The 26,581-nt window shown below is 46.0% G+C and overlaps 1 protein-coding gene across 10 annotated transcripts in view; it reads right to left on the minus strand.

The window, feature by feature from the left end:
- Positions 1-26,581, minus strand: part of Asap1 (ArfGAP with SH3 domain, ankyrin repeat and PH domain 1) — a 349,085-nt gene that overhangs the window by 13,156 nt on the left and 309,348 nt on the right. For 5 of the 10 annotated variants that reach the window (XM_008845480.3, XM_008845483.3, XM_017801186.2 and 2 more), the window contains 7 exons: positions 26,128-26,314; positions 25,660-25,745; positions 23,475-23,590; positions 23,281-23,348; positions 21,210-21,317; positions 19,245-19,473; positions 10,368-10,538 (listed from right to left, as the gene is read on the minus strand). In XM_008845480.3, coding sequence (XP_008843702.1) covers positions 10,368-10,538; positions 19,245-19,473; positions 21,210-21,317; positions 23,281-23,348; positions 23,475-23,590; positions 25,660-25,745; positions 26,128-26,314 — 965 coding nt within the window. The remainder of the gene's footprint in view (positions 1-10,367; positions 10,539-19,244; positions 19,474-21,209; positions 21,318-23,280; positions 23,349-23,474; positions 23,591-25,659; positions 25,746-26,127; positions 26,315-26,581) is intronic. The other 5 variants (XM_008845487.3, XM_008845488.3, XM_008845489.3 and 2 more) reach the window with 1 other exon arrangement.

Raw genomic sequence — 26,581 nt, forward strand, 5'->3', positions numbered from 1 at the left:
AGAGGTGAACAGCCAGCCTTGTGATAGGCTGCTAAAACTGTAGGAACTTGCTGATGTCCAAGTGGCTCAGGATCTGGTCCTTGGCCTGGAAGCATGGGAAAAACCAGTGAAATGTCAAGTTCACCCAGCAGCTGCCATTCTGAGAAACTGTGCCCTGGTAACCAGACTCAGGTGACACCCCAAGTCACAAGTGTGGGCATGTGTGCAGGCAGGGTGCAGGGTACAGATACCAAGCCATTACCTTGGGCACTTGCGCAGCTGGAATCCACACAATGTTAACACTAATTCAGCGCCTACTGTGTGCAAGGCATTAATGCAGAGGAGCACAAAAGCTTAAAAAGATACCACTCTCCTCATCGTTCAGGATTTGGGTTAAGGGACTTACATTAAGGAATGATTTAATACTGTGGAACGAGACAGAATCATGTCGGCCACTATGAAAATGAAAAGGAAACAGTGTCCAAAATCCAACTACTGAGAAGAGATGCGGCAACTGAACAAGCAAAATTTTCTAGTGGGGCAGCGTCAAAATCAGAGGCAGACAGGAGGACGGAAGTGTGCTTGGTGCAGGTGAAGGCCAGAAGCCTGCTTAGAACACAGGTAGGCTTTGCTGGGACCACTGCAGCATGGGAGGCACGTAGGGTAGAGCTGGGCCTCCCGGTTCTGGGAGGAATTAGGGGTTGAGGAAGTAAAGGAGCTACTCCCCATTCCATGACTGGGCCCACGCAGCAGCCCCACTAGGTGCTAAACGTGCTCCCATCTGTTGGCTGCTATTCTGCAAAACATGAGGAACAGATATCATAACCCCCCTTAAAGGTAAGGAAATGACACTAAAAGTCTGAATGACTGCAGGTCCCATAGCTAAATAAACCCATGGGTCCCGCCCACAAAGCCGTGTGTACTACACTACCCATCACACTGTCCCAACAGCAACACAAGTAGCAGCACCTCCATTTACTGAGCACTTACTACAAACATGTTATCTGTCAAGTACTCCTGGGTAAATATGTTCATGAGAAAGTGTAACTGCTTCTTCCAATGTATGGATGATGAAACAAAGAACAAGAGCCACTTGCCGGAGGGAAAGCAGCAGGTGAGGGTCAGCGCGGGCTACAAAGCCAGTAGCCTACTCGAGAGTCTGTACTCTGACCTACCAAGCACCTCTCATTCCCAACACAGCTCTCACTGGGAAGAGGCTGCCAGGGCTGCGACTAGAGCTCCTGGGCAGAATGAACTGGAATGCCAAGACATCCAGACAAGCAGCAAACTGGCCCACTGTTGTTGGTGCCACTTCTGTTTTGCTGTACTGAGATACTCTTAATCCGCATCTCCATGCACACACAGCCTAATGCCGAGGACATCCCCAGCACCTCTCCTGAAACCAAGTGGTGGTATCCTTTAAGGAAGGATTTCCTCAGCACTGCTCCATGCTGACTCTACAGTTCTGGATAATAAATGCAGAACTTCTAGACTTATATGAATCATAATAATCGGAATCATGGTGGGGGGCTGTTACTTCCACTATTTCCCTTTCTAGACAAGTGACTATTAGTTATGCATGAGGGAATTCAAGAACAGCAAGCAAAGGCCCTTGGTTATGCTGTGGTCTTCTTGGCCGTCAGGCAGGGGAGCACTGGGGAGGTGCTGTACCCACACCTACAGGCCTGGATGTTGAGTTTTCACTTAATCTCCCTCTCCGGTCACTCAAGGTGACTTGCCATTCTCCAAAGAAAATGTTTTTATGTTTCTAAACGCTATTTTTTCAACCACAATGCCTGTCCCCTCCCATACCTGGTGAATCCCTGCATAACACTTAAAGAACAGCTCTTAAGTCACTTTCTGAGAATTTGCTTTGGTCCCCCAAGTCCTTTCTGGGAAGGGGTCAAGGGTACAGATTTGGGAGGCATACAAGCCCAGCTCTGAATTCCAGGTGGACCACCGATCTGGGCTGAGCCTGGAGGATATTGCTTACTCTCCTCCATCTCCTTGGGTAGACAGTGGGAGTAACATTGTGCCACTACAATAGACGGGGGTGAACACTGAGAGATAAGCTGTGGGTTGTGGAGCACAGTGCTGGTGTGCAGGAAGCATGACACAAGTGGTAACTATTCTCACAGCCTTCTGATGGAATGTGACAGAACAATCCTGACATCCCCAAGCCAGTAACTCTCCTCCCTTACCACTGTAACCCTACATCCTGCAAGGTACCTGGCATAGTAGTCAACAGGCTGCAGAAAGAGAGGACCACGAGCAGGCTAACTCACCCCTTAACTTCTCTGCCACAGTGTGACTTCTCATAGCTGTATGGGAAGCCACCGGTGGTGGACTGACAAGACTGTCTCACTCTAGGCAAAGGCTACCTGTCGCGACAGGTAGGAGAAACATGGTTTAGAAAAAACCCTGAAAATATGACAGCAGTACAAAAAGGCGGCACAAAAACTACCAGAGCAGCTTAATCCACCCCTCTCTCACTGTGCGACTTGGGAAAGTCCTTGGCATGTCACATACAGGCAGTCAGAGGGTTGGAGACCAAGACATTGTGGTCACTTCTCTTGTTCACTTATTCAGCTCAAAAGCCATGGGCTGAGGTTTTGTGGAAAAAGCACAGAGCATCAGCTAAGCCATGAGCAGCATGCAAGCTGCAGGAATCTCTTGGAACAGTGAAGCAGGATATATAGGCTGTGGAGTGAGAAATGGGTTCAAAGCTGGTTACTGGGCCTGAGACCTTATGCAAGTCATTTAACATCTCTGTGCTTATTTCTTCACCAGTGAACCGTAGATGGTGACGTCCTATCTTGCAGGATGAATGTAAAGGCTCAATACAGAAATATGACAAAAACTGACCTGCTTTATAGCTGAAAAGCACATGATCTTAAGTCTTAGCGGTTGAGATGATTCCTGGTAAAGCACAGGCTCCTGGAATGTCTGTTCTGAGCACCCGGCTCTCCCATGGTGCACGCAGCAAGCACTTCTCTAAATGCTGAAGGGAAGGGTCCCAGGACAGTGCACTGGAGCATTATCCCAAGACTCTCAAGTGTGATTAATCATAGACCTTTGGTAAACAAGTCAACTGGCTATATTTTTTCCTTTACTCCTTCCTGGGAGGCCCTCAGAGTCAATAAACAGTCCATTTCCGGCTATGGTGTATGACCTGATGTTCAGGATTCTGAGAGGAGTCTGCGGCCCTCCTTGCTATCTTTACTCTCCCTATATCACTTCCTTATGGCTTAAACAGATGTGTTAAAAATACATGCTGCTCTGTTTTGAAGTAGGCAATTTTTTTTTTTTTCTGTCTTTTTGAGACAGGGTCTCCCTGTAGTTCCAGCTGACCTGAACTCACCATGTAGACCAGGCTGGCCTTGAACTCACTAGGATCGCCTTCCTCTGCCTCCCGAGTACTGGGATCAAAGGTGTTTGTCACCACGCCCAGCTTTTGAAGTAGGCAATTTAAAAAGGAGGTTTAATGAAATGTCACTTCAAAAGTTATGAAGGTCCAACAAATTTGCCCACCAGGCCCTTCATTTTCTTGTCAAAAGCCTGCCTTAGAAGTCTCCCGAGACAGATGGCTAAATTCATCATGGGAGCAGTCATATGATGCCTAGGCTATTCTGGGTACTGTGGACACTGTACTTCTGGCAGGGGAGAGCCTAGAAAGGCCCTCATCATTCAGACAAGGCTAGAACCACACACCAGAGTGGACTGCAACAAAGGACAAAGAGACAGCCAGTGAGGGGGTCTGTGCTGGACTGGGTCATCTCTGTCAAGTATAGCATCTTCTCCACAGCTCTACTTCACAGGCACACGGGCAACCAAGGCAAGGACAGAAAGCCAGAAGACACACTCTCCTGCCCTTTCAGAGCCATTACATGCAACAGAAGGCAGTGTGTACACAGGGCAAGAAGCTGGCTTTGGTAACACCGGCTGAGAGACAAACTCTGGCTCCCCATGTGCCAGCTGTGAGGACTACGGCAAGTTACTTAAGTGCCTAGTCCAGTGTCCTTAAAGTCCAGGAAGCAGCATGTCCTATTCTGTGGACTGTGGTCAAGAATCAGCTATGATAACAAATGTCAAGTCATAAGCTGGACTGGGGGAAGACAGTGCTTTGTCATAAAGGAGGGGTGCCCTTCAGAGGAGTGGCATTACAGATTAAGCCCTCCTTCTTGCAGTCATGCCAATGGCTGGTTTAATGAGTGGCTCTATTTTTGTCCTTTGTGCCTTCCTGTGAGACCCTTAGAGTCAAATTCATGGTCCATTTCCAGCCATGATGTATGTATGACCTGATGTTTAGGATTCTGAGCTCATGACGCTGAACTTTTTTTTTTTAACTTTTACAAAAACTTTACTGAGAATTTCACACATGCATATTAAGGTGTTTGATCAAATCCATGCCCACTCCCTCCCCTCCAACACCTCCCATATCTCCCCATCCCTTTTTTCTTTTTTTTTTCCCTTCTTTCATTTATTTATTTTTATGGGACTTTTGGGTACTCTAACATTCCCCCCTCCGAAGAGGTAACCCTAAAATCTTTTAAAGATTAGATAAAAGCTCCCAAATACTTTTGACATTTTTGGCCTTTGAACAGAGTATGTTGCTAACGGTCCTAAGGACATTTTGACTTTTAGCCAAGAAACCGGCTACTTTTCATTGGGGTCTTTTTACCCTAACTGCCTAGCCAATTCCTACCTCCTATTCTTGTCACGCCATCCTCTGAAGGGGCTACCCAAATTGCCAATAGGGAATAGGGACGTAGACTGCTCTGGCTTCTTCCATGCTGAACAGGGACGCAGGGTGAGGCAATTGTCTGAACTGTCTTTTGTCTTACTTCTTCCACGTCCAAACTCAAGCTCTACCTCCTCCTTAAATCACCTTCTCTTTCCTTAAAGGCTAGCATGGAGGACTGGTGAGACTCAGGATCAGTGCAGAGCAAACCACAAACTTCAGGGAAGGCAGGCTGTGTCATCAAAGCCATCTGCAAATGAGCTGAATGTCAAAGACATAGTGTCCAGAAACAGAATGTGATGGGAGAAGTCACTGGTACCAGCTTCAAAGTATGACAGGCAGCCAGCTATGGTAGCCCATGTCTATCTGGGCACCTGGGAGGTTGTGACAGGAATTTTACAAGTTACAGGCCAGCCTGGGTTATATAGTGAGACCTTCTCTAAAAAATGGATGTCAAAAGTATTTGGGATCTTTGACCTAATCCCTAAACGATTTTAGGGTTATCTCTTCATAGGGGGTAATGTGAGAGTAGCAAAAAGCCCCATTTAAAAAAAAAAGAGTACACGAAATTGTCAGAAAAAAGTTATGGGGAGATATGGGAGGAGTTGCAGGGGAGCGAGCGGGTGTAGATTTGATCAAAACAACTTATATGCATGTCTGAAATTATCAATAATTTTTTTTTTAAAGTTAAAGAAAAAAAAAGCTAATTTGGATCATGGGTTCCTTCCCTGGATGCTAAGAATGAAAAATAAAATTCATAAGCCCAAGAGAGAAAAAGGACGAGGCTGTCACACTGCAGGCAGGGCACAGGCCTGAGGAGACTGCAGGTTAGGTATCTGGATAGCATCTTCCCTGAGGGCTAAAAGGAACAAAGGGGGGAGGAATTTTAGGGGTGGAGGACATGAGACACAGAGGAGTGGATGGGGAGGACAAGCCAGGATAGGTTGAAGAACAGTCACCTAAGGACAGGAGGTCGAAGCTGGGGAGAGGGCTTGGCCTAGGAAGTGCGTGCTAGGCAAGCATGAGGACCTAAATTCAATCCCTCAAGCACTTGTAAAACCTGGGTGTGGTGGCACACTTGTGATCCCAGTGCTGGGGAGGCAGAGACAAGCAGATTCCCGGGGTGCACAGGCCAGCCAGTCGAGCCATCCTGAGGATGGGCCCTGTGAAGTGACACTCGAGGTTGTCCTTTGGCCTCTACATGAACATGGACATGCACAACTCCTCCTTCCCCCCAAACAAACAACGAAACCCCATATGGACACCAAGTTCTAATCCTTGGAACTGCACACATGAGCATGCTAGGAGAAAGGTTCTGTGCCAATGTAATTAAGTAAAGGGTCCTAAATTGGAGAGATCATCACCAGAAATCCAGAGAGGTGCTAATACAATATAGCCTTAGGACAGAGAAAGGCAAGGGCAGCTTCAAGAGCTCAGAGAGGCAGGACGGCAAGGTAACCATGGAGCTGAGACTGAAGTGGCAGAGCCATAAAAGCCAAGGAACATCACAGGGCCCAGAAACCCACAGCAAATTCTTTCTCCAGATACCTAGGAGCGCACACAGCCCTGCAGGATGTGGGACTTGCAGCCCCGAGACCTGGAAGCATAGGCTTTGACTGTTTTAGGACATCGAGTTTGTGACATGAATTACAGTAGCCCAAGGACACAAGCACAGCCTCCTGACACACATGGCAGCCCAGTAATTAGCATTTAGCAAAATGCCAGGTTGAGGGTCAGAGGAGATAACATTTACAGAGTGCTTTCTGAGTCCTATGCTTCCGGCCTTCTCTCACTTACCCTTCGTGAGAATTCCACTAGTCCCCAGTTTACAGCTGGAGAAACTGAAGTGTTGAACAATTAAAAAGTATCTTGCTAGCCAGGCGTGGTGGCACACGCCTGTAGTCCTAGCACCTGGGAGGCAGAGGCAGGTGGATCTCTCTGAGTTCAAGGCCAGCCTGGTCTACATAGTGAGTTCCAGGCCAGGGGGGGCTGCAGGGGGACCCTGTCTCAAAAAAACGAAAAAAAAAAAAAAAAAGGATCTTGCTAAAAGCCAGATGTGGGGGTGCATGCCTGTAATGTAACACCAGCACACAGAGGCTGAGGCAGGACTGCCATAGGTTCAAGGTCAGCCTAGACTACAGAGTGAGACAGCCCTTGTTTCAAAAAAGAAAACCAAAACAAACATCTTGCTAAAATAAAGCCATAGAGTTGCCTGGCGGTAGAGAGCAGGGTGAACACCAGGGACTGCTCTAAGGACAGCGCTCTGGGAGAGACAGGCAAGGAGGCCTCCAGCCAGAGGCACACAGAGTGGGGTCTTTGACGAAGGCACCAGGAGAGCAAGGCTTGAAGGATGACTAAGCATCAACACAGATGAAGAAAGGGAAAGGTATTTGAGGCTGAGCGCATGCTGTGAGTAAAGTGGCCAGAAGGCTGAGAAGGAAAGACTGTGAGTTGGGCTCCTGCTGTATGGGGTACCATGTCCTGCTCTCCGGGTAGAAGGTGAGAGGCTGCTTTTTTGTGACTGAGCCTGTGCCTACTCGAGGGACCCTGGTCTGTTCTCTGACTGTGTAAAGGCCCCCTTCTCAGGCTGGAGAAATGGGACGGTTCAGTGGTTAAGAGCATTGGCTGCTCTTGCAGGGGACTCAGGTTTAGTTCCCAGCACCCACATGGGGGCTCACAACTGTCCATAACTCCAGTTTCAGGGGCTCTCACGCTCTCTTCTGCTCTCTTCAGTAGTGCACACACACAGTGCACTTATATGCACTCAGGCAATACATAAAACAGACACAAAAAATTAAAAATAAAGAGCTATAAAGGTCTCCATCTCCACAGGTTACAGAGAGATGCGAGGTCTTAGGGGGATGTAAGAGTCCTGGAAAAATGCACCCCCTAACCCAAGGGAAGCTATGGCACCAGGGAGATGCTGTCTAGAAGGCTGGCCTCTATCTAGCTGCTGAGTGGTGTGACTCTTGCCTTTGTCTTTTGGAACACAATGTCAACAAGAGACAGGATCACCAGGCAGTGATCACAGAGCCTAGCACAGACATTACTGCACGTTTCACCTGATGATCAGGAGTCCAACTGTGTGTGCGTGCGCACACACACACACACACATGCATATCCTCCTGTTACTGACCTGTGTGGGCATAGTTGTCTATCTCCCACATGTGCAAACATATTATCCACAAATAAGAGCCTTGAATTAACAAGCAGAACTGTCAATGATCACCAAACTCATGCCATATGGAGTATAGCCACTTTTGCTGAGAGCAGATTTTTTTGTCCCTGAGGCCTGGCTCTAGGCAAGGAGCCTCCTTCTAGTGGATAGGCAGGGCCACACATGTGAAAGGTTCGAATGTTCCCAGGAGAGAACTTCTATAAAGGGTACCAACTTGCTGGGCGTGTGGCACACGCCTTTAATCCCAGCACTTGGGAAGTACTTGGAACTCTGTGAGTTCCAGGACAGCTGGGGCTATAGGGAGACCCTGTCTCAAAAAGACCAAGAAAAAAAAAAGGGTAACAACTGTATTTCCTTGTGAAAATGCTTGTGCTCCACAATGTTGGAGATGAAAATGAAAAGCGAGGTGCTAGATGATTTTCAAGCTGCAAAACAGAACTTTGATAAACTGAGTTGAAGAATGTCTTGGTCTCTATGAGGTGGAGACAGGCACCGTAAGACACACAAGTCAGTGAAATGAGGACGGAAGCTCAGTGAAGTCTGGGAAGAAGCTTCATCAGCGGGATGAAAGTCCACAGAGGAGCTGTGACTTTGGAGAATGTCCTTTCTGACAAATTGAGGACTCCTAAAGGCCGTGGAACACGGCATGCAGGGAATCATCAGCACCAGTGTGCCCGCGTGCCTGCAGGCCTTAGTTCTTTTGGCCTTGATTACTTCTGACTCATGAAGATCAATCTGAAGTGTCTCCTCTGTGATGCCCATTTTGCTGTTCTTAGGTAGTTTCACACTCCATTTTCTAGCATTTCCACGAGATTTGGTCAACACGTGCACCCATGTAGTAAAGAACATGTACTTTCATTTTTCATCCTCCTGGGCCCCCCACTGGACCACGATCTCCAGGAACACATGGACTGAGAAGCCCACCCAACAGACACAGGAAGTGCCAAAAGGTGGGCCTGAGAGTCCAAGGACGAATGGTTACAACAGAAAGACCTATTTGTGCACACATCTTGTGGCATTTGGGATAAGACTGTGTTACCAGTGTTGAAGTATGTATTATGGCTTTCCCTCAAATTCACAGAGGCTGAGATAGGAGTCTGTGGAATACTTAAGAGCATTAAGCTGAATTACCTATCACTGTGTTAAACACGATTTAAAAAACAACAAGAGAAAAAAAGTCACAATGAAGCTTAGTGGGGTCAGATACACAGACCAGCATGCTCACCGGGCAGAGCTTCTCTGGTGGGCCAGGACCCTTCTGGGTGACCACTGCACCACTGCCAAGCTAGCAGCAAAACTGCAAAGTATGTTTTTTGTAGACAAGATCTGTGTTTGCAGTCAGTGTCACTGAGCTGATTAAACTGGCTGACTCTGGGTAAGGCTGCTCATTCTCAGATCCTGAGTGTCCAGTGTGTGCCAGGCAGGATTCCACACAGGTGAGAACAAGACAGGCAAAGGCATTTCTTTCATGGAACACACGTTCTGGCGGGGGAAGACAAGACATGCAAAGGATTTCTCAACTCTAGTGAAGTGCTGGGAAGAAATCAAGTGAGGAGCCAGGGAAGGAGATGTGTGAGCTGAGGGGGTGAATGGACCTGCTCTTCTACGGAGGATGAGGACCTTGGGAGGGAGAAAGCACACAGAGTGGTGGCTAGGAGGTGGGGGAGAGGGCTTGAGATAAAGAGTCTGAATTTATCTGAAGCTCAACAGGAAGCCATAAAAGGTATGAGGAGGAGAATGCCAAGGACCTGATGTCTGCCTTATGAAGAAACCTATTCTGGGTGTTGTGAAAGTGGACTATTTTCCTTTTCTTTTTGTGGTACTGGGGATTGAACCCAGGGCCTTGTCTTTACTAGGCAAGTGTTCTAGCACTGAGCCATACCCATAGCCTATTTTGCTTTTCTGAGTTCTGTGAGATTCATAATTCTTACCTCACAGAGTCATTATTATGACTGAGATTCAAGATATGCCTAGCACCTGTTAATATTAGAGTCTGCCCTCCATATCTGTGGGTCAAAGACATTTGGGAAAACAACTGTTCTGAATACACGCCATCTCTTTTATAGGACATTTACATTACATTAGATATTATGCTACCTAGAGATAATTTAAAAGTATGTGTTCAAGGTATGCAAATACTATGGCATTGTATATAAGGGACTGGGATTATCTATAGATTTTGGAAATCTGTGTGTGTGTGTGCATGTGTGTGTCCTAGAGCCAACTCCCTGATGATATCGAAAGACACTGTTCTTGCTACTATAATTTTTAATGCCCCCAACTTTTTTTCCAACTGTTCCCTGGCTGTAAGAAGCAGGTATAAGCATATTCACACATGTTCAAGTCCTAACCCAGTGTGTGCAGTTTGGTTGGTTTTCCTAATGTACTAACTATCCAATGCCCAGTAGAGCCCCTTCCCTCCACTATCTGGCTCTGGGCAGCTTTGACCCTGACTTTAGGATAACTTACCCCAAGGAATTGCGCCTTTGTTTGGGGGCCCATGAGGTAGTGGGCTGGGAGGGTCAGACAGGGTTCTCTTGTGTCCGGGTGGTGGGGGAGGAGGCCTCTTCTTGGATAGGGTGGAGCTGCCACTAGAGGTCTGGGTGCTTAGAGGGAGTGTTGAAGGTGGGCCAGTTGGACCTAGAAAGGAAATTGAACCGGGGCAGGAAGGTTAATCCCAGTCTCGTAGACATATAACAGCCAGTACGCAATTACTTCCACTCACCAAAATGTGGTGTAACACTGAGTCAAAAGCGAAAGGCTGAACACACCAAGTCCGTCCGTCCAACAATTCACAAACAGGAGCTTTAAAAACTGCTGCTTAAACGAAATTACAAAAAAGGAAAAGAATGTGTTTTTAAGGAACAAAAGGCTACCCAAGCCAGAGTGCCACAGGTCTGTGATCCCAGCTACCTGGGAGGCCAAGGCAGGAGGAGCATGAGTTCGAGAACAGTCAGTGTAACACTGAGACCTCCTCTCAAAACCAAATAGCAACAAAAGGCTAGTCAGCACAGAATGCTACAGGGTTTAGATCGTCACTTAGATACAGTGGTAAAAATAAAAATCATACACATTTTAAGCCAGTAAGGCACTGGAATCATCACAAATCTACTGGGGAAGAAAGCACACAGCACTGCCACCAAAATCATGTCAGGAGGAGCAAAGAATTGTCAGTTCAACAGTCACTGGCCCATAGGCGCACACACTGAAGGATTCAGATAGCATGATGTTTTATTACAGATCTTCTCTTAGTCGGCAAATCAGTTTTCCTTAAAAACAAAATAAATTTTTCTAAATAATGAAAGATCCGAGATTACCTAGAAAAAGGAACTCTAATACCACTTTTTGTTCTAACTCTGAGCTGTTTCAGTGCTCTTAAGCCATGTTACACTGGAAATCCGAACATCAGCCAATGAAGCTCATTTTAAAGCAGTTGTGGGACTGCTACATGTGCTCTTTTTCTCTTTTTAAAATTTTTGTGTATGAGTATATTGCCTGTATGTATGCAAGCACACTCCTGCTGTGCAATGCCCGAGGAGGTCAGAAGAGGGCATCAGGTCCCCTGGAAGTGGAGTTACGGATGGTTGCTAGGAATGAAATGCAGGTACTTTGCAAGAGCAGCCAGTGCTCCTAACCACTGAGCATCTCTCTAGCCTTGTGTGCTCTTTCTTACAGTGACACTGAAGTGGGACATGCCTGCAGGCGTTATGGCAGGCACATGGATGAGTATTTCCTTACGGAATACTACCAGGTGTCTGTTCTAAGCATGTCCACGGACAACTGCTTCTGCAAACGTTAAGGAAGAAAAGAAAAGAAACGAGAGGGGGAAAAGCTAAGCATACCACCACACCAAACGTTTAAGAGAGGATAGGAGATACCTGGTGATCCAGAAAGGCTCCAAAAGAGCTTTTTTATATTCTGTGTATTAAAAGAAAAACTTAATTACTGCTAGCCTTCTCCCTGGGCAAACTTTAAGATAGTTCTCATTGTCAGTTACTGGTTACTACTAACATGGATTAAGCCACTGATTCTCAAACACAGCCTCAGCAGTGAGCACTGGCAATAAGACAGCAATCTGCATTAGGGTTAAATGCCCAGCATTACATTCTTTAGTCTCTGTCTTATTGATGTCAGAGCATCAGTTATTCAAGTTGAGACCTTTCTACAGCGAGGGAGCTGAGCATACAGCCTTGCGCTTGTGCAATGTTTGTAGTTTTCAAATGCGTCTGTTACTCCTTTTGATTCTCACTACAATCCTGAGAGCTATGTGGGATCAGCAGTGTCCTATTATACATCCAAGAAAATGGGGCTGGGCTTGGCATGACGGAGATCCCCCAGACACGGGAAAGTCTGAGCAATGCAGGTGCCAGGGAGGCAGGCGCCCGGCAGTCAGGGAGGCACACGCCAGGCAGTCAGTGCTGCCGGTTCTGGAGAGCTGGGGCAGCACTTTCTGTATTTGGCCCATGAGGAAAATAGCAACAGTGTTCAGACTGAGGAAGTGGAACTTTCCTCTTTGGAAATAAATGCAAAACAGATCAGACAATGGTGTTTCTCTTGCAATGTCATCTTTATCGCCACCTAGGGACGTTGTGATAAAGTGCACCTGAAAGGTCACAAGATCAGGTTCCAAGTACTGTCCAGAAAAAAACACCCAAACAAAACGCTAATGGAGATGCACCTCTTAGCACAGGTGTGTTATATGCATGTGACTCCAGAATGAGCACATGCAAGAGTCACCCAGTGACTACCAGCCAAGCAGAATTCACAACGAAGAGTTTACTTGGCCAGAGAAGGTGAAGAGGCTGCATCTAGGCTGATACCACTTAAGGAGAGCTCCCAACCTGACAAGAGCTTGCTTCTGAGCAGCATGAGCCTTCTCTGGCTAGGATACTCAGACACATGACGGAGATCTTCCTTCACCTCCTGCCCTCATCTTTTAACGGCCAGCTTGGAATTTTTCTTTAATCCATCCTCCCTCCCTGGAGTACTGCTAGGTCTGGACCTCAACAAGGCTCCAAAGAACTGGCTATGCTCCACAGCGCATGAGGGACGGCTTTTCTTCCTGCCCCATTGACGTTCTGCCATGGGGAACACAGGACTGCTTCCCTGTGTCCCAGTGCTGGTGCCTGGCATAGCGGCTTTCAGTCTCAGAGACCAAAGAAAGGTGCATCTTTGATGCTTCACAGAAGATGGCTTCAAAAATTATCTTCACAGTTTTTGAAAATTTGTTTGCAGAACTATAATGTATATATTCTGATATGCCATTATAGCAGAGTTAATGAGAGGTGTTCTATCTACACAACCCTAGATAATATGGATAAAATTTTAATAGGCAAATGCTGGTACATATATATTGTCAAACGCAGTATGTTTTTTTGGAACATGTATACATTGGAATGGTCAGTTACTTAACATGCACTACCTCACACATCATTTACTTGTGGTGAGAATGCTTAGAATCTACTCTCTTGGCAATTTTAAAGAATACAATCCATTATTATCTACTATAACCATCATGTCCTACAACAGATCTCTTAAACTTATGTCTTATATGGTTGATGAAATGCTTTTTTATGATATGGTGCTTAAAGAGTGGGAAGTTTATGCTAATCACCGTAACAAGTAGATAAAAACACAATGTTGTCTCATTACATAGAGGACTGGAAAGAAGCTGTCCCCTCTACATTCAGACATTAGACAGACCCGGGGCTAGCCAGGGTTCCAGAGTGTCAGGGTGACATGTTGGTCTCTCTGCTGGTTTTATACAGAGAACAGCATTAGCTACTCATTTTCCCTTAAATCTCTTTCTGTCACACTGATAATCAAGGGAAAGGAGTAGACCAAGGGCTGGTTCTTTAACAATTACCCATGTACCTCCAAATACAGGAGGTAACATCAGAATTTCTTCAGCTTCCTTTTCTACTCCTTGGAGGTCAGGTGATTTGACTGGGAGCCAGAGCCAGGGGCCCCTGCTGACGATCATGCTCTTGGCCAGCCCAAGTTGCTTTGTTTGAGATGTTCAAAAATGGATGTGGGAGACTTATAACAGTCAAAACAAGAAATAAAGAAGCCCAAGCAGCAAATCCAATGTGATTCAAGAACAGCAGCCCACTAGCTGTTAAACCAAGCCACTCACATTGCTGTCTTCCCATGAGACAAAAGCCTGAGGAAATAGTAACATCATGAACACATGAGCGATGTTGCCCATAGGAAGACACTTCTCAGGCTTGTATGAATCAGAGGTCCTTCCTGGTGACAGGCGACCGCAGTAAGCTGAGAAGTCCTCTCTCTTTCCACCTGTCTGTCCTTGACTACTGAAGACCTCTCAGAGAAGCAGGTGACAGTGGATAAGATGTTTACACAGTTGCATTTGGTACAACTGCTATAAGCATTTTACAAAGACTTTCAGCAAGTGAACTTACTTCTTACCTTGGCCATGTATTTTTGGGACATACTTTCACTGATGCCTCTGTCACTTATATTAACAACCCTTGACACTGACACCCTCCTGTGAGTGCTGACAGCTCATTCATAGCCCGTTTCAGGGAAGTTCTAACTAGGGCAGGGTGGAAGGAAGACCTCAACCTTCAGAGCAGCACTCCCCCTCCATGGTGTATCCTGTATGCTTTCTCTCCTTTCACCAACTGTGAGGGGATTAATTAAGGCCTTCATTCTTCTCTGTATTCCCGGTCCTGAAATATTTGTTGAATGAATCCATGTAATGGAACTGAGCAGACTTATGTCTGCTGAACACTCACTCTGTGCTTGTCACGTTACTGTGTGTGCTGGAGGCAGTGACTCAGCAAGGTAGATACCTCACCCTTATTTATCAGATGGAGACCCTGAAACTCAGCAGGATTGACTAAGAGACACAGAGCAGGACTGGCCCTTGTGGAGAAGGAATCCAGGGTCTGTGGGGCAGTGGAAAGGCAGCTTCTTGAGAGAGAATAGGAGGCTTGGAAGAGTTTTGGGGATTCATGGCTGCCCAAGGAGCCATGGTCAGGCCTGACACAGATGGTGCTGCCTGGGATAGGTTCTTATTCTCAAACTTTGATTACTGAAGACGTGTAGTCTTGTCATCTAAACTGAGGGCAAGGGCAGCATCAGGTGCCAGGCATGGCGCTGCTTCTGTGTAATCTGCTGCTTCATCAGACAGAGGCTGAGCCTGTCTGAGGGAGGAGTCTGCATTATAGCACATCTGTATGAAACGCAAGGTTAGTACTCACACGTTATTCAGCAGCTGATAATGCCTGATTCTAAGGGCTGTATTTCATCAGTCAATGAGAAAGAACTGGGATTAGCACACTAGTTCTGTTTCTAAAAGCTTAAAAACTTAGTTCTTTACGTTATACTCCTTGAAAGCAGATTCATTGTTCACTTAACAAAAAGTTTCTTTCAGTTAAAGAGTGCGCACAGCGTCAGGTCTCACTATGTATGTGCTAATTCAGCAGACGACTTCACTCTGAAGACTTCTTCCAAGAGGCCCCATAGCCAGCAGGACCCTGATGGAGCCAGGAGCTGTGCATTCTACCACAGTCTCCTGTGAGGTAACACCTCCACATTGGGTGCAAATTTTTGTCACTGGTACACAAAAGGCACACAGATGCAAAGAGCAGACAGCCATAGTTCTAAAGCTTAAACTTACTTTAAAACAGGTGAACAGCTCAGCCAGACATAGGCAAGCAGTATGAATCTTTATTGCTCTGCAGCACGGGGACTGTTGCAGTGCTGGTCCTCATGTTCTTCTACTCAAGAAACAGCTTCAGTCTACAGCCTAACAATCCTAACACAAGTGTCTTGGAGCAGGGCAGGGTTTTGCGTTTTCCAAAGTGCTTTCTCCAAATATTGTTGATGGACTCCAATGATAACCCCACGAAGAGGCCAAAAGACATAGATGATCATCTTGCTCAACAAGGAGGAGCATGAGCTAGAAGACTGGATGTGACAAGCCACAAGGCCCATTCCAATCTCTCCTACTTCAGCACTGTGTGACCTGAAGGAAATTCCTTAGCCTTTCTAGGGCTCAGTTTCTTTATCTCTACCATGGGATACAGATAATGTAACTCTTTCAGTATCCTCTTAGCTCTAAAGAAACCAAACAGCATTTCAATCTAAAGATTAAAAACAAATCTTGGTAAACCTAAAGTACTTGTGGTGTTTAAATGAAGTGTGTGGCAGGGGAACTGCTGACCAGGAGAAACACCTGTACACTGAGCTTTGCAGCTTTCCCGGACTCTCTGGACTTCCCCTGTGAAGAGGAGTCAGGCAGTAAAGAGTCTGCCTGAGCCTTAAGGACGGTGAATGTGGAACTCTGAAGTGCTGAGTTCTTCTGAGTCTGACTGGGCGGCTGCTCACACACAAGGCGGCTTTGCTTGACGGTAACTGAGGTCAAACTTCCCTGAATTTTGATGAGGCAGCTGGAGGGTTTTGGAAATATTCCTGGCTGTGCTCAGAGGACTCTTTCTGCTGCTGTCTCTGTTCTGCTCTTATTTGTGGGGACTTTGTCACAGGAAGCCATCATCCTGAGGCCCCTAAATTACTGCTATGGAGATGACTTATGCTGCAATCAGGACCAGGGCTTTCCTTGCTGAGGAGAGTAAGCAACTCTAATCCAAAGGATGACTGATTCAAGACAGCAGATGCTTCTGTCAGGTTAGCAGGATGAATTAAAAAAAATGTAGGGGCCACAGAACACAAGTATCTCTGAACAGGGTGCCAGCTGACCTCTAACAGTGGCTTCTAAGAACTCCATGGTAAACACTACCAGCTTTCCACATGTAAGGGCAAGTGAGGCCAGCTGGCCAAGGACCGCCATGGTTCAGTACCTTATAACCAGCACTAGAGACTGTCTGCCTGTGCCAGCAGCAGACAGTCCAAATCTCTGAATGTGAAGTCCCACTGTGGGCCGCCATGGAACACTGTTGGTCGGCACAGAGTTCTAGTCTCAAGGATGGGTTTTATTTGTAAAGGGAGAGAAGGTTGTCCTTAGTTAAGCATGGTTGCTATGGCCAAGATGCTAAGCTTCTTCCTCAGGAGCTGAATCACAAAATAAATGCTGTCTTTTGGGTCTTTGGTCAGAGCTAGTTAGAATAATGAAGAAGTATGTTGCCTGGCACTGAGACAGATGGTGTACTTTATGTTTTTTTTTTTTTTTTAATTTACTACTATTTTTTAAATTTTATGTGTATGAGTGTATTGCCTTCATGTAGGTAAATGCACCCATGTCGTGCAATGCCTGCAGACGAGAGAAGAGGCCACCAGATCCCCTGGGATTGGAGTTATGGACAGTTGTTAGCTGCCATGTGGGTGCTGGGATTCAAACCTGGGTCTTCTTCAAGAACAACCAGCGTTCTTAACCGCTGAGCCATCTCTCCAGCCCCATTTTATGGGTTTTTATGTCCCTTTGAGATAACACTACAGGAGGGGGTAGTAGGATGGAGGGTGGGGTGTGTTGTCCTCTAGATTCTGGTGTCAAGGAGGCTTTCTGAACATGTCACCACACTATGCTGGTGACCACAATCAAGGTACATGATGTCTTTGAGAGCCCCCTTTCCATCATTTTCTTAGGTCTGGAGGCTTGTGTCTTCCTCTGGAGAGTATAGAGCAGGCACTTCTGTTCTCATGAGGTGGATGCCTGTGGGGACCACGGTTTCGCAGAGGGGAAGGCAGCACAGGTCTCACACATTGATGACAGGACTGCAGCTTGATATCCAGGAGCTTCAAAACGTGTGTTCTAGTAGACTGTGCAGAATGATAGGAAATCCTAGAAGTTGGTTAAGCCCATGGCTTCCATATGCCATTGCTGAAAGGCCACTCCTTACCTTTGATGGGAACTGCTCCTGCCAAAGCCTTACTATAACTTTCCCTATAATTTTATGACCTACAAGGCCATTTGGGGTCTCTCTAAGAACACAGCTCCCATTTATAACATGATTTCAATGGAGAATAAAGCTAGGAAAAAAATTTTGAATAAAGCTCACATTTGCCAGAAAATAGTGCCAGTGTGATTCAAAGAGGCCTGTCATTGTATACCAAGATGTGCTGGAAAACTGTGCTGACATGAGCTTAGCTGACATTGGGAGAATCCTGCATTTGGAATTACAGGAAGCTACAGCTTTGAGCACCTGTCCCTCAGTCTGGAATAATCTGATGCTGGCATTTCTATGCCTTGAACTTGCCTCTCCACAGGTGGGAACACAATGATTTTCAGAGATATTTCAGAGATATTCTGGAGACAGGACACAGGATGGGTTGTTTTGCAGCTACAGAGCAGGATGCGGGACCAAAGGCCCGAGGTACTAGGCCTGTGGAGGTACCTGACAATACCTGAAAACTCCAGGCAGGAGTCCTCTCCAGGTAGTCTCAGGGAAAACAACCTGGTCAAGAGGGTACAGTACCGTGAGTTTTGGTCATAGAGAACCTGGCTTAGAATCCCAGGTAGACAAAAACCCGGGGATTATTCCACATCTCTTAAGTCCAATCCCTCATTTGCAAGATACCTGTAACTGTAGTTCCGACCTCATGCAGAGACCCTGGGAGGAGGAAAGCTTAGTGTGGGGTCTCTCATGAGGCAAGTGTTTTCTAATGATTAACCGCTACCAGGACAACCATTTTTCTTTTGAGACAGGTCTACTATAGCCCAAGTTGTCCTCAAACTTGCTATATAGTCAATAATGACCTTGATCTCTCTTAGTTGGCCTGTAACTATGTAAAACAAGGTTGCCTCGATCTTACAGCAATCTGCCTGCCTCTACCTCCTGAGTGTTGGGATCAAAGGTGTGTGCCATTACATCTGGTGACCTTGAACTCTTGATCCTCCTCCCTTTACCTCCTGAGTCCTGGGATTAGAGTCATATATCACCCCACCCAATTTTATGCAGTGCTGGGGACTGAAACCAGGCCTCATGTACAAAAGACTAGCATTCTATCAACTGAGCTCCTCCTAGGTCTGACAATCAGCATGTTTAACACAGAGGCATCTCAGTACAGAGAAAGCCTTTCAAAGAACTGAGACTAAAAGTCATAAAGGGAAGAGAGTCTACAGTCATGTGGCTCCCACACTGAATCTCAACCATTTACCAGCTGTATGACACTGGGAATGTCACTTCTATCTTTTTCAGTCTTAGTTTCCTCTTCTGTGAAACGAGCACAAACACCATTTAATCCCCAGGAGATTTGATTCAAAATAATGCACAAAGAATGACCACATTACCTGTCCCACTGTTGGTATCTGGCAAATGGCAAGGACTCTATTCTGAGCTGCCTGACAGTGTGGTCCACAATGCCACCAAAGGGCAGACTAGCAGTACTGAGCACAAATCCATAAAGGACTTCTCAAGCCCCTACCTTTCCCGGCATTCCTAGGTGGCAAAGGGGGCGCCTCTGTGGTGGGTGACGTGGGTGAGTCCGTGCTTGTGGAGACGAAGATCTGGTTGGTGAAGGCTCCATAGGAGAGTCGCTGCTTGTCCCGCGGAGTGCTGAACCCTGGCAATGCCAGCTTGTCCTGGGGTGAGATGCTGGAGGAGTGGCAGAAGCTCTGGGGTCTGGGTGAGCGTTCTTTCTTGATGGGGCTTGGCTGATGGATCAAACAACAGATGAGACAACAGACACCTAAGGACTGTCCCCGAGGTGTATGAAGAGCTCTGCAGAGTGGGCCAGGAGCTCACCTGGTTCCTGGGGCTCTCTGTGCAGTGTGTGGTCTACTACCGCCACAGCTTCAGCAGGGGGACTTTATACTTCCTACATCCTCATCACTATCCCACCAAGGAGTGCTGGTCAGGGATCAGTAGACCATTCACAGTGTGGGCTAAGGTCACAGTTAGATTTAGCCCCATTAATAAACACCTTCCTTTGAGGTGTGACATGCATGTCGATAACTTGGAGTTCTAAATCCTACCCCAATTCTTAGACTGCAAACCAGTCACCAATGTGGTGTTTCTGGTGCCTCACGCATGGTGGGGGCACTTAACATCACTGAACTGCCTTGGTAGCAACTACATGTCACCTGGAGCCCCCATGCCCTGGAAGGCTGCCTCAGAAGGGCCCTCCAGCCTACTACTAGTGAGGTGCTCACTGTAGACTGGCCTGAACTCTTCTTAGTCCATCCAGCTTTACACTGTAGCTAAAGCTGGTAGGAAAGCTGTTTTCTGATAATAAGCCCCTGCTGGTGGTTTCTAACTGTGTGGGTAAAGGTAAAAGGCCAGGCTGCAAAGCTGCTCCTGACCAGTCTGCCTGACTCTATAGGGTGGCTCCTCCCTGCCCCATGAAGAACTCCCCACTCACAGCGCTACCCCGACTGTTCTTCAGACATCTGGGTTCTACTCTGGCCCCAGCTGTGGGCCAGGCTAGTCTCCTCTCCTGAGCTGATCAACTCTTCTGTCTGGCCAGTGCCCACTTCCTTCCAGAGACCTCTCCCTCGCTGCTGCTCCTTCCTTGATGAAATCCTCAAGGCTTACCATGGCTGACGAACTTCTCAGCCTTCTAACTACTTCTCTGGAACTCTCCCAAATTCACTATGGTAGTCATCACACTGAATTACTGTTTTTCTCTTCTCGAAAGCGAGATTGGATTTAGGACCCCTTTGTCTGAGCACTGCTCATAGATACCCCGGTCTGGCGCTAAGGAAATTCCTGGCACATACCTGATAAACAGGTAAAAGAATTTTCAGAGGTAGTTAAGCATCACTTATGAGAGTCACAGAGACCTGGGTTTAATCCTGGAGATGGTCTTTAGACAAATGCTATGTCCTCTCTGTGTATGTTTTCTCTGGGGCATGTGGGGTTTCAGTCAAGATGTTCTGAGGTAACAATATTCACAAAGCCTAGACTCTATTTAGGTACTTTGTAAGTGACAGTTATTATATTTATTAATTCACTGTTTGAAACAACTAATGGCTAATTTTACACGACAGCTTGACTAGGCTATGGTGTCCCACTCAAACACCAGTGTAGATGTTGCTTTGTAAAGGTATATTTTAAGAGCTGCAATGACCACTTCAATCAGCAGGGTCTGGACAGCCCTCCAAAATGAGAGTGTGCCTCATCCAGTCAGTTGAAGGGCTTTAAGGAACAAAGATCAAGGGTCTTTAAAAAGCAAGGAATCTGGCCTCGACACCTCCTTCAGCCTCAACTCTGCCACATCAACTCCAGTTGTTCAACGGTGCCCAACAAGGATCAGAGGATAAGCAGCGATCATGGCTGTATATATCAGACCATCAAGCTCAAAACAACTTATCTCAGAGAAAGCGGCTCTTGTCCACACAGGGCAGAAACCTGGAAGGGTGCAGGACTGGATGGTACCCTCCGTACTCACTTTGTCATCCAGATCGTCATCGCTCTCATCCATCTCCTCCTGCCGAAGGTTCCACTCATACTCTACGTGGACGTGTGGGTTGAACTTTCCAGATTTAGCCTGGGAGAGCTGGAAGGAACAGCAAGAGTACCCTTAACAGAAATGCCCCACTACTCCATCATCACAGATGCTGAACAAGTCCCTCACTGTGGTTCTAAAACAGTGAGAGTGGCCCAGTGGCCCAGCTGACTAGACAAGCTGACAGCTACTCAGGGACTGTGAGACTTAAAGGTGAGCCTTTCTGATTCTGACTTCAAGATTATCTACAAAATGAAGTTTCCTTAATATTAGTAAAAGGAGCCTCGGAACTGCACCTTCAGGTTGGAAAACAGAGGCTATGAAGTTTAAGAGGCAGGCCTTTAAAGTCAATCTGTGGTTCTCTTTTCTTGTTTGTGAAGTGTGGACAGAGACGATAGCTTCAATAAGAACACAAAAGAGCTGGGCCTGGTGGGGCACACCTTTAATCCCAGCACTGGGGTTGGGTAGATCTGGAGCCCAATGTGGTCTACATACCAAGTTCTAGGCTAGCTGGGGCTATAGGGAGACCCTGACTCAAAACAAAACAAAACAAACAACAAAAAACAAACAAAATCCCCCCAAAACAAAAAAAAATCAACAAAAAACCCCAAACAAAACAGAAGAATACAAAATATAGCCAATGATGGTGATGCAGACCTGGGCTCCTAGCACTAGAGAGACTAAGGTGGGAAAGTTTAGTTTGAAGCCAGTCTCCTCATTCCCATTCTTAAGTCTCCATCTCCTATAGGCATTGTTTCAGAAAACAAAACAGAAATAAACAAATCAAAATAACAAAAGTAACAAAAAGTACAAGTGCCAGGCCTGGAGCCCAGTTCTCAGCAGAAAACCTCAAGGGCATGAACTTGCTTTCCTACCTCTCTCTTTTCCACATGCTATGGCTTGTCTCCTCTGAGGCGCAAAGTGAGAAAAAAATTTAAGGCAGTGCCTTGCTGTGCAGTTCAGCTTGGTCTCAAGCTTACAATCCTCCTGCCTCAGCATCCTAAGTGCTGAATCATAAGCAGGTACCCAGCGTGCCCAGTCCATCAAGTTAAAATCTCATTCCCACTGTGAGGTCTTACGAGGGTGGGAACTTAGCTGAGCATGGTGCTTTCCAGGTACCTTTGGTAGGTGACAAAATGAGGTCACCTGGGAGGAGCTCCCAGGGCTGAATGCTGGTGGTTTTAGAAGAGGGACAAAGATCAAGATAAGACACATGTCCCTTGTCTCTCTGATAGCATGTGTGGTGACAGGAAGAAGGTCTCCACAGATAGAGCCCCTACACCCTGAACCTTGTCTCTCACGTGTCCCTTGTCTCTCTGATAGCATGTGTGGTGACAGGAAGAAGGTCTCCACAGATGGAGCCCCTACACCCTGAACTGTGAGTCAAAAGCAACCTGCTTTCTTTCATTTGCCCAGTTGCTGCTATTAGCTATGGAGAACAGAGGATGACACCATGGACAGGAGAAGCATTCTTATGTGAAGGTCCAGAGTATTAAGCAGTAACTAATGGGGCCAGGCATGGTGGTGAACACCTTTAATCCCAACACTTGAGAGACAGATCTCTGTGAGACTGAGCGCAGCCTGGTCTACATAGCTAGTTCCAGGCCAACTGGGGCTACAGGGAGACCCTGCCTAAAAAAACCAAAACAACAATGAACTAAATAAAAGAAGGTGAGTGTGCACAGAAGGGTGGGAAGCAGTACAAGAATGACGTGTAACATTCTGAAAAATTCTTCACTGTTAGCTGCGAAACAGCCTAGTGTCCCGCCAAACCGGCCCAATCTGCAGTCCGCACAGTAACAATCCTTCTGAAGCCTTTCACAGCCACACTCAGAAGACAAACAACATGGTGTCACCACGTTTTCAAAGAGAGCCTCTGTAAACATCTGGGTTTCTTTAGCCAATGTTTTAAAAACAATTGTGCTTGGTTTATTCATAATTCCAGTCTCTCAGAATGACAGTTTAAAGGCTGCTGACTGACGTCCAGCAAATATCTTGTTTCATGTTCACATACCAGGTCTTCACACTGGGTAGCTTTTAGTCTCTTTGCTATGTCCAAGGCAGTTTCTCCATTTTGGTTAACTGAAATAGTGAAAAAATTAACTTGTGTAAGTATAGAGGATACTGCTTGGAGAGGGCAGGGAACAACGATCCAATCAGTGCAGCATGAAGTAGCAGTTTCATGCAATGCTGCTCGGCCCCACTCACCGATGTCCACTGTGGGTTTGCTCCTGAGCAGCAGCTTCAGACACTCTGGCTTGCCGTACATGCTGCAGTAGTGCAGAGCCGTATTCCCCACGGACGTCTGCTTATCCAGGTTCCCGCTAGAAAACAAGAGTGCATGAGGAAAGCTGACCTACTCCACAGCTGAAAACTGTGGCAGTAGGTCCTCTGCTATCCATGAGGGAGGAATTCCAACTTCTGCAGGTGTCTCAAAGCACAAAGAATTCTAAAGCCCTCAACAGTCTATGCTTTTTCCTATTCCTAAAAGACTACATACACACCTGTGGACTACACAGCAGGCTCAGTTAGAGGTTGGCATCAATAACAAAATGGAGCAATAAGATACTGTAATAAAAGTAGTTTAAGATGTCTGAATTGTTAACTTCTGGGATTTCCCACTTTCCCACGGTGCTTTTAGGCCATGTTTGACTATAGGCGACTAACCCCTCTGAAAGTGAAACTGCAGATAATAAATATTATAATCACATTTTTTTTTTCTTTTCCTGAGATAGTACCTCATGTAATCTAGGCTAGGCTTAAACTCCTATGTAGCTCAGGATGGCCTTAAGGCACCTCCCAAGTGCTAAGATTATAGATGTGCATCTCCACACCTGGCTTCTGATCTCTGCAGCATTTAGGACTAAGCCCAGGACCTTGTACATACTAGGTAAGCACTCTGTAAACTGAGCTATATCCCCAGCCCGATAACCACTTAAAACTTTTATTTAATTGGTTGGGTGTGTGTGTGTAGGGGGAAGGAGTCAGAGGACTCTGTGGGAGTTGGTTCTCTCTTTCCACCATGTGGGTCTCTGGGATTGAACTCAGGTCATCACACTTGGTGGCAGGTACCTTTAGCAGCTGTGGCATGTCACTGGCTCTAACTACTTCTTTCTTTTTATTAATTTTTATTTTTAGTTATGTGTATGTGGTCTGTGTGTGGGTATGTGCATGTGAGTACAGGGTATCTGCTCCCCCAGGAGATGGAGTTACAGGCAGTTATGAGTAACTCGATGCAGTTGCTGGGAATCAAACTCAGGTCCTCTGGAAGAACAGTATAGTACTCTTGCCCACTGAGCCATCTTCTTTCCAGCACTAACCACTTAATTTATTTTTTTCTTGAGCCAGAGGCAAACTTGGCCCTATGTACTCTAGTCTGGCTTTGAACCTGTGGTTCCCCTGCCTCAGCTTCCCAAGTAGCTGGGACTTACAGGTATGAGCCACTCTAAGTCCCAAAACTTCATAACCACTTACTTCTATGGTCTTTAATAAGTGACTTAAATTTAAGACCATATAAATTGAAAAAATAATAATGTTTCTAATATTACATCTAATCTATAAGCAACATACTGAGAACTATGGTCAACTGACTGTCACTATGGGTCAGACACTGCCTCTTGGCTTTGATATATATGCCTCATTTAATCTTCATTCCCACCTGACAAGGTGCTGTTAATAGCTTCTACCTTATAGATAAAGTCTAAGTCATGAAGAGCCTGAAGAGTTTCTTCTCAGTTACCAAGGTGAGGACAACAGAGTGGGGAATCTTAACACAAGCAGGTCTCTGGAGACAAAGCACTTAGCCACTGAACTATGTCACCTCTTAGGAAGAGGTCTAGACCATGACCAGTTTCGTTGGATCCATACACCATTCTTCCTATGTGGGTTTGACTTCCCTCTCTATTTGATTTCTCTGGATAAGCTCTGCTGTGTTCAGAGTCTGCTGCTGACTCAAAAGTCCAGTAAGGCTCCAGCAAGGAAAGACCTGTGTTCAGCACTGCACTATTAGTGTTTTTCATTTAACTAGCTACTGTTATATCAAACTTATGAACAATGAAAACTCACAAATCTGACTGACCCCAGATGTTAGGTATTTTCTATTTATTGAGACCGTGGGTTGGCCACATATAAGCTGTATGCCATGTGTGGCCCAAATGCTGCTTGGATAAAGTTTTATTAAGCACATAGCTATACTTACTTATTTGCATAGTCTAGTCTATGGGTAATTTAACACCATAATGGCAGAAGTCAATAGCTGCAACTGAACTCCATGGCCTGCAAAGCCTTAGGTTATTTATTGGGCTTTCCACAAATAAACTTTGATAAGTTTGATAAGTTCTGGTACAGACGCTGGTCATACCCAGTTCATTCAAAGGAAAAAGCAAAACCATACCAGTTTTGTATAAGGAAATCAACCAAATGGAGCGATGTCTGGTCTGCAGTCCTGACAGCAAGGTGAAGGGCTGTCTCTCCGTGCTCCTGAGGAGGGAGGGAAGAGACAGAAATTCGATGATCACGTGTTGTTTGCTTCCATCAGCTTCACCGACATAAGGAACCCCAAGCAATTACTAAGTGCATTCTCTTTCACTTTCAAATGCTCTTGATTTAGACATGTTCATTTACTGAATGAGAATGTCATCATATTGTGTCAGAAGAACGTGACTGCTCATGCAAACGCATTCTTTCCTTTGAAAACATTTTTCTGTGTGTGTGTGTGTGTGTGAATTATGTCACCCAGGACTGGCTTCAAACTTATTTCACTCTTTTAGTCTCTTCATTCCAAGTGCTGGGTTTACAGATGGATGCCACTATGCCACATTCATTTTTGACTGTTTATCTTCTCGGTTTAGTGAGGCCTCACCTGCCCAGGTTCCAGCAGTGGCTCCATTAGCTCCACTCCCTCTGCATAGACTTGAATTAGTGCAAGTAAATCCCTGGATTTGATGGCCTCAAGCAATTCATTCAGCTTTGCTGAGGGAGAGGAGCAGGTTTTCCTTGAGAACCGATGGTCGACATACTTTGCAGTGATATATTCTTTTCGTACAGTCCTAAAACAGGAAACAAGACAACAGGGAATTTCTAATTTACAAAAGCTGAGAAAGATTCACACTTTCCCTTTCTTGTATATATTTCTCTTTGAGAAAAGTTATTCTAATTAAGATATGGTTCTATTTAAAAAAACAAACTGAGTTTTAGAACAAACGAAACTGATATACATTTAACACGATGTACAGGTAAAATACGTAAATTAATGCATACAAAGATCATGGCTGATTTAAGAAAAGTGCTATTAGCTGGGCATGGAGGCACAGGCC

This window comes from Nannospalax galili, unplaced genomic scaffold, assembly GCF_000622305.1.
Source record: "Nannospalax galili isolate Female #2095 unplaced genomic scaffold, S.galili_v1.0 scaffold380, whole genome shotgun sequence".
Taxonomy (NCBI): domain Eukaryota; kingdom Metazoa; phylum Chordata; class Mammalia; order Rodentia; family Spalacidae; genus Nannospalax; species Nannospalax galili.